This window comes from Enoplosus armatus, chromosome 21 (genome assembly GCF_043641665.1).
Source record: "Enoplosus armatus isolate fEnoArm2 chromosome 21, fEnoArm2.hap1, whole genome shotgun sequence".
In the NCBI taxonomy this organism is placed as follows: Eukaryota; Metazoa; Chordata; class Actinopteri; order Centrarchiformes; family Enoplosidae; genus Enoplosus; species Enoplosus armatus.
This window is the reverse complement of record NC_092200.1, coordinates 7,832,578-7,840,828: the sequence shown is the minus strand read 5'-3', so window position 1 is coordinate 7,840,828 and position 8,251 is coordinate 7,832,578. Positions and strand designations below refer to the sequence as shown.

The window sequence follows — 8,251 nt, the reverse complement described above, 5'->3', positions numbered from 1 at the left end:
GCTGGTCATGAAGCATCAGTTAATTTTTGCAAGCCAATTTGCATGAAAAAAAGATGATTCATCCATGGTATTACTTTCTACAAAGTGCCAGCAGCTGAAATTAAGTAAATCTGACTTAGTCTGTGACTTTTTGACAATTAAATTGAAAAAACTGTAAAATTCTGTTTATTTTCTCACTGGATTAACGATGCAGTTTCATCTCATTCATCTCATCATTTTTTTTACTATGTTCCTCTATGTATGTCTTCAGGCACAGTGAAAAGCAAAACATGTACCTATAGACTAGATGTTTTTTGATGCACGTATGCAAGGTTTGTTATCACACTGCCCTATATACACACAGCTGGGTCACAGAGCTTCTTGCAAAATATGTGTCCATGTTGTTGTCGGTCCTTGAAAGAATATTATCCAGGCACTGAACCTTCTCCATTCACATTATCTCTGCCTGACGTGCAGGGGCCCTACATGCCTTCCCTGCACACTCCTCATTGCAAGCCACACCTCCTCTAGCCTGACCCAAAGTTCATCAACTTTTTGTCAACAACAGAGTAAGGTTGTGCCACTAATCCCATTTCCCCCGAAAGCTGCCTATATAAAAGGTACCTGTGCTGGAGATTGGAAATAGTTTGTGGAGGTGCAGCCTGCTGGAATAGTTAAAGGAGGAGATATTGCTGTTTTGGACAAGATCTTGCAAGTTTGAGCATTTAGTCCAAGAAGGATCACTCATAAATCCTGCTTTCAGTCTGGTAAGCACACATTTCCTTTTTTAAATTATTTATATTCTCACAATAGTTCACCATGGATATCTATTGCAGCTGTGGATTTCTGTAGCTCATCATGATTTATGGGGCGACCTTTATTGTATTTTGTACCACTTCATCCCATATGGCTTATAATACCCCATTTTTATCCTGTCCTGATTTTCATTATAGCTGTTCAAATGCTCTTTAAAGCAAGAGTTGCATATGTTCTGCTGCCATTTAAAAGTAGTTCTCTGTTTCCACTTTCACTTCAGCTCTCCAGCCTCCTGGTTGGCGCGTCTGTTCCGGACGAGGGGGCGGTGGGGTGGCGACACGTCATATCAGCCGCCGCGCTCTGATTGGCTGCTGATTCTCACCCGACACAGCTGTGATTGTTTTGTGCAGAGGAAGCTCTTGTGCCTGGTATGATCTCTGTGCTGTGGAATGGAGCAGCACTGTGCTGTTTTTTCCCTCCTCTCTGTGTCTGCTAACGATGATGTGAACAAACAACGTGATTGAAGTCCTTGTTGTAACGCGCAGGAAAACAAGGAGGGGATCCTGGCTTAGTCATTTTGCCGAAGCGCGAATGAACAGGACTAGAGGTTTATTCTCTTTGGACCAGACACTGAAGACGTCTGGAGATCAAGGTAAGGACTTCGGATCACATAGTCTAACTTATTCCGTTGTGGCAGAACCCTGAAAACCATTCCTTCGTGTGTCTTTCATCTTGCACCAATGTATCTCTCTGCTTGTGAGCTAAATGCATGTATTTTATCACATGTATTCAATTTTATTACAATCCTGGTTCCCTCCCCTCCAGCCCAAAAGTGCCAAATGCCCAGACTAGAGGACCACTGCTGGAGCTGCTCCTGTGCATCAAGGGTTGAAACTAAGCATTCATCTGGAGCAAACTGGTTAGCATCTAAAGCAGAAGAAATGATGTCCATCATCACCTCTGTGCTCAGCAATGCCTACGGCTCTCTGCACGACGTCCGGACGGCCAACCTGATCCGCCGGGGTCTCGTCCTCTTCACCGTCGGCGCGTTCCTCGCCCTGGTGCTCAACTTGCTGCAGATACAAAGACATGTCACCCTGTTTCCAGAGGAGGTGATGACAACTTTGTTTTCTTCCGCCTGGTGGATCCCACCTTGCTGCGGCACAGGAGCCGGTGAGTAACGTTAGAGAGCACGCTGTTTGATGAAATAATGTTAATTAGTGCGTTATAAATAGTTGTGGAGGGCAGTTTGACCTCGGTTATCAGCAGTTTGCTGCTAAGTTTGGGGCAAAGGAATGCAGAGAGGGGAGGGGTTACAATACAGTAGTCTTTTCCATATAAAGACAAACTGAAACTGAAAAACAAAACCATTAAAACTCCATTTACCAATCATGTATAGGCGCTAAACGTCTGGAAACCATCTATGTGACGTTCATTTTCATCACATACCATATTAAGCAGTAAAACAGTTCACTTTTAACCTTTTTAAGGCAGAAAAACACGGCATTTCATATTATTGTCACTGCTATTAGTCACTATATGATCATGTGGTAATGAATCATTATTCGGCTTTGTTTTTGTTGGCTATTATACAAGCCTTCCTCATTCAGGCTCACTAGTCTTGGTGGTTTTGTCTGGCAGCCAGTTATGAAAAAAACTGACTCGGTACAGATGGTATCGTTTCTCGACCTCTGATTGGCCGCAACAGCCCTACACGAGGTGAGCTGCACGCTCATTGGCTAGTGTCATAACGGGTGAGCTGAGGGGGAGGTACTTTTAAGGCCAGGAACCAGGAAGTGGGAGGGGAAAAAAACAAAAAAAACAACAGCATCCGTCGTCGGCTCCTCCTCCGCCCATGTGCTGCAGGGCAGAAACAAACGAAAGTAGAGGTGTAGCTTCATGTCTTAACTGTCTGTTGACATTAGCCTGTGCCTCAGTAATGTCTCTCTGTGTCATGTAGGAACTTGTTTAAGGTCTACCCTGTGTAAACTAGATGCTTTCCTACTCAATACTTAGTTTACAGTCAATTTATTGTACCTTTTGGTATGTTTTTATCTTCTGTGGTGTCAATTATTGCTGCACCGAACAATTATTTTCCTTTCCATTCATCTACCAATAGTTTTTTTCCATTAACTCATTAATTGTCTAGTCTATATAAGAAAGGAGTGAAGATCACTAGTCTCCGGAGCCCAAGGGGATGTCTTAATATAGCTTGTTTAGTCTGACCAACAGTCCAAGACCCAATGATATTCAAATAAAACAAACAACAACAGTAAATTCTCACTTTATAAGGTGGAACCAGCAAATGTTTGGTATTTTTGTTTGATAAATGATTTAACAACTAGTGCATAAATCATATTCTTTTGATAATTGAGTTATCCTTTAAGTCATTTCAAATGAAAAAATGCAAAACAATACCTAGTTCCAGCTTCTAAATTGTGATGATTTGCTGCTTGCCTTTTTCTTATGTGATGGGAAACTGTATCTTTTGGGTTTTGGAATGATGGTCGCACAAATCAAGCAATTTGAAGACATTACCTTGGGCTTTTTACTTTATTGACAATATAGACAAGAGTGCACAAAAGAAAACAGGAGCTCAACATTACACAAAAGAACAACATCAAAGAAAAGGACAAAATTAAAAAACGAAAGATCTATTCTTTTTTTAGGATTTTTAAGTGTACACAGGTGTCTAAATGAGTCACTAATTATGAAAGCGCATGTTCAGCAAATAAAATAATCCCACACAGCAGGATTTGCCCTCTGGCGTTGCACAGAATTTCTGCTTATCTTGTGTAATTCGGGTCTGTTTGTTCCCTTTTCACAGCTGTTGTCGGCCTGCTGTATCCCTGCCTCGACAGCCATTTGGGAGAGCCGCATAAGTTCAAGAGGGAGTGGGCCAGCGTCATGAGGTGCATCGCAGTGTTCGTCGGTATTAACCACGCCAGTGTTGTATCCTTTCACAAAGGACTCCCCTTGTAGAGTCATAGATATAGATTTGTATTTTGTCAGTGTTGTCTTTCATTTTGCCTAGTTTATCAAGGAAAATTCACTGTACCATCTCTAGTTTGGACAATAAAGCAACAGGATGTCCTGCTTTACTCTAAAGTTATGGGTCTTAGTGTTAGCAGGTCATACAAATATTTGAGTGAGAACTAATCCCATGCTAGCATCACACCGTTCGACTATGTCCTTAACTGCCATAACACAGAAACTAGACTTTGACAACAACGTGCAGCTCTCCCTAACACTGGCAGCCTTGTCCTTGGGCCTGTGGTGGACATTCGACCGGTCCAGGAGCGGCTTTGGTTTGGGGATCACCACTGCCTTCCTAGCCACTGTCATCACACAGCTGCTGGTCTACAACGGAGTCTACCAGTAAGTTAGCCATTAGCTTTCATCGTCTGTAACAGCATTGCGTTCAAGTACAAGTTGTCCAGGTTTTGATGCTGTCTACAATGATTCACACTAGTGCTTTGTTATCACTAATTTCTAGTTTCATATAACACCCACAATAACTTGGCTTAAAAGTTAATTACATATCTGTGAGAGTACATCCCGTCCTGGTGTGAAGGAAGTAGATAAAGTACCTGAATGTACTCCCATCTGTAGGATTCCAACAAAAAATGACGTGACAGATAGCACTTGAAGTACCGAGTTATATTTTGGGAAGTCCCCTTGTCTCTGGGAGCCCAATTAACAGGCCCTCCAACCTGCTTCAGTGGCATATCATCAGAACTACACAGCTGAGAAAAGGGACTGCTGCTCACGGCGAGAGGTTCAAAAAGCAGCTGCAGCTCATGCTGACTTTACAAGGTGGAAACAGGGAGGGAAGAGTGAGGGAAGATGATTATATTTTCAAGCATGACACGTTTTGTATGTTTTCCCCCGCTCAGAGATGTCTTCAACTTTGCTTTAAGACAAATATGTGTTCCTTTTTCTGTGACATGACATCTTATTTAGCTTTGGAGGGAATTGTGGTTTATTTTGACCCCCTCCCAAAGGGGGATCAGCTACAGATGCTGTTCTGTACAGCATCACTCAACCTGCTCTACATTATTAAGAATGATCTGATAAGATGATTTGGTTTTTTCCTTTCAGGTATACGTCTCCAGACTTCTTGTATGTACGCTCCTGGCTGCCATGTATATTCTTCTCAGGCGGTGTTACTGTCGGAAACATCGGACGCCAACTTGCCATGGTAAAGTCTGCAACCATTTATAATATATAATCCTGCAACTTAAGGGTCAAAGATCAGATCTTGGATTTAAGATTCAGTGCGTGAGTGAACACTGCTTTGTGTCAGCCTTCTCGAGAACAACGTAAATAAGCCGAAGATGTTTTTCTTCAGATGCAAAAATGGGAACAAAGTTGATAAAGTAATCCAAACAGCTCATGCAGCACAATCCACATGTTCTAAAGACAACAATCTGGCTTCAGGTACAACTCTAATCGTCATACAGTGATCTTGGATTCTTGAATGTGATCCTAAACATCTGTTTAAGAGCTAGAAAGTCATGAATACAGCTTATCATATATTTAATTAGACGCCTTCTTGGACAAAAAGGAATATTGTGACAAACTTTAAGAGACAGAGTGGTACAAAATTGTGTTGCCCTACATGAGCAGAAGAAAGAGAACATTTGCATTCATCATGTATTTGATATTTCGTTAAGTTTACTAGCTTGAAGTTCTGTATGTGTAACATGTAAAAGTTCAACAGTGAGACTGTCACATTTTGGTATCTTCCTTTTCCTTTAAACAAACCAGTTTCAGTACTGCAGCTTTCAGTGGAAACACCTGCTATTCTGTGTGATGTTTTGAACATGTTTGTCCTGTCATACTCGCGCAGAATATCCCTACATATTTATCAGTGTCAGGCTTCAAACATCTGTATCTGTTAGAAAACGATGACTTCAAAAGACTCCTCTGCTTTATTTGCAATTATTTAGCTGAGCCACCACAGCAGATAACATTGTCAGATGGATTAAAGTTGTGCAAAGTGCATTGGACGCCCCCCCCCCCCCCTTCCTTCATAATTATCCCATCAAGTCGGCTTTGATGTCTTCATTAAGCTTGTGCCCAGAAGCCTCACCTCATTCTGTCTATAAAGTAAGAGTCCCGTCACTCCCTCAGTTTGACTCAGTGAAAGCGTGAAAGCAGATTAAGGGCTGTTGTTTTTCACAGTCGTGGCGGGACACAGAGCCAGTCAGGACTCGGCTGACCAGAGGGTCATTTGCTACTTGTTGTTTTTGTTTGTGATGAGGCCTGAGGAATGTTGGCACCCGTCTGAACTCGTGGTTTTGTTCTCTGTTTTTCTCTCTTTTGCTCCACTGAGTCATTTACGTATGAGAAGGATCAGGAGGAACATGAGACCCTTTTTCTCAAGTTTTTTTTATTTTTTTATTTATTTTGGGCTAAAGAAGGTTACAGTGAAACAATTTGTTTTGCAGCATTAACCATGCAGAATAAAAAAAACAAGCTTTGCTGTGTCCAGCTCTTGAACTGCTTTAAAGCTGAATGGCTAATAATTTTACCAGCTTAAGTTACAGTCAGATGTGTAGTTTTGGAATCCATGACCAAAAAGATTGTCCAGTTGTTGAGACATTTTATGTCTGAATATATTTAAGCAGTATGCAGTCTTTTCCCTGCTGAGCAAGCAGTACTTTCTTCCCTTATTGTACAAAATGTTAATGTTCAGTTGCCTTTTGAAAAAAACAAACTGAAAGGAACATTTCCTTTCTTGAAACATAATCTTGACATTTAAAGTAGTCCTGATTTGTTCATGAAGTGGCAACAGGTCCATATTTACTTGAAAGCTACGAATTGCTAAAAAAAGAAATCTGGAAATTTTCCACAGAATTTGGTTCCAGCTGCACGTTTGAGTTTTGAGTTCACAGTAAACTGAAACTAACGTGTGATTCATGTCTTGAAATGAGTCATACATAACACAACATAACAATAGATTGAGTGATCAAGAGGATAGATCTACTTCAGTACATAAAGTTGACTTTAGCCACTATCAGGACACAACACAGGAGCTGCTCTCTGTTTCTTTATTTCTGCTGTAAGCAACTGTGTGACTTTGTTACTGCAGATATTCAAACTGTTTTTCTTATCGCTGCATTGCATTGAGTGATGTCATTAACACCAGGTCTTCTTCTCTGTCTCCCCTCAGGGTGGTGTCGAGAAGCCCCACATGGACTGAACCAGAAAAACCAGGCGATGGACCGTCGATGTAAAAATGGACAAGTTATGTGAAAAACGAGAAGAATAACAGGAGGAAAAAGACTCATTGTTTTGACTTCATCCATTGTTCTCATAACAAAGTGCGGTTCAGAAAAGCCCCTCATCTAACGTGCCATGTCCTCTGCACCTCCTTGTGGCCAAACGACCTCCCAACTCCCCCCTCTGTTGTACTCTATTAGCATTAAGGCTTCCTTCACACAAGACGGGAGGACGGTGTTTGCCTTTTTTTTTTTTTTTGTTTTGAAGTGAACTGTTGACTGGTTTTATTTTCACGCTGGAAGTATGTATCTTTACTTTTATGGAGTGGAAGCGTGCGTGTGTGCTTTAGCGTGGATGTATTCTGGTCTTAGCAGAGAAGACATGAGAGGGTGCTATAATGTCTTTTTTTGTATTTTTTTTAGCCTCAGTAGAATATGATCATAAAAGGGAAACGTTGTATGAGTGGGCAAAAAAACTAAATGTCTTCACTCTCACATAGAAACGTATTAAGCGGCCTCAGTTGCATCACTGAGGCACAGGGGAGATGTATGTTCCCAGTCAAACCAAATTAAGTATTTATTTTGTACATTTTGAATGACCCCAAACCAAATGTGCTGTATGTTTGATCATGAATGATGCTCCCCATTTTGAAAGGAATAGTTAGCTTAGCTCAGCACAAAGACTGGAAACAGGGGGAAATGGCTAGTCTTGCTCTGCTGAAGGTAACATGACATGCCTACCAGCATCTCTAAAGCTCACTAATTAATACATTATATCTTGTTCATTTTCCAACTTAAAAAGCTAAGCTAACTGGCTGCTGGCACTAGCTACATATTCACCGTACAGCCATGAGAGTGGTATCGATCATCTAAGTTGGACTTTTCCTTTAAAGTGACCATGAAACATATTGTAGATGATAGCAGACGGGATGACGACAGACAGGATGTGCAGCTTGTGCTGGCTGACTAGTCGTATTTACCTGTGAATACTATCATATTCACAGCTGTCTGTCAGCACGAGACCTGCAGTACGTTGTTTTGTCTGTTTCTGACAAGTTTTAGACAAACAGACAGAGGATTTTTTAGTGAGGAAGGAGGCGAGAAGTAAGATATCAAAGCTATCAAATTAGTTTGAAAGAAATGCCAGCATGTGCGCATTTAGTTCTTTTATTGGCAGAATGAGGAAAGCCACCATGGTGGATGGTGTTTTGAACGAATGTACCCGGAGTGTACTAGAACAACTTTTGCCAGCATCTGTGGTTCCTGTTAAACCAGTTTAATCCAGATTT

At 41.3% G+C, this 8,251-nt stretch overlaps 1 protein-coding gene across 1 annotated transcript; it reads left to right on the top strand.

The window, feature by feature from the left end:
* The first annotated feature begins 1,276 nt into the window (after positions 1–1,276).
* insig1 (insulin induced gene 1) lies at positions 1,277–7,404 on the top strand. Its single transcript, XM_070928091.1, has 6 exons — positions 1,277–1,387; positions 1,561–1,908; positions 3,563–3,687; positions 3,947–4,113; positions 4,837–4,936; positions 6,914–7,404. The coding sequence occupies exons 1-6, from the start codon at positions 1,327–1,329 to the stop codon at positions 6,941–6,943; spliced, it is 831 nt and encodes a 276-aa protein (XP_070784192.1). The 5' UTR covers positions 1,277–1,326; the 3' UTR covers positions 6,944–7,404.
* Positions 7,405–8,251: the final 847 nt, after the last annotated feature.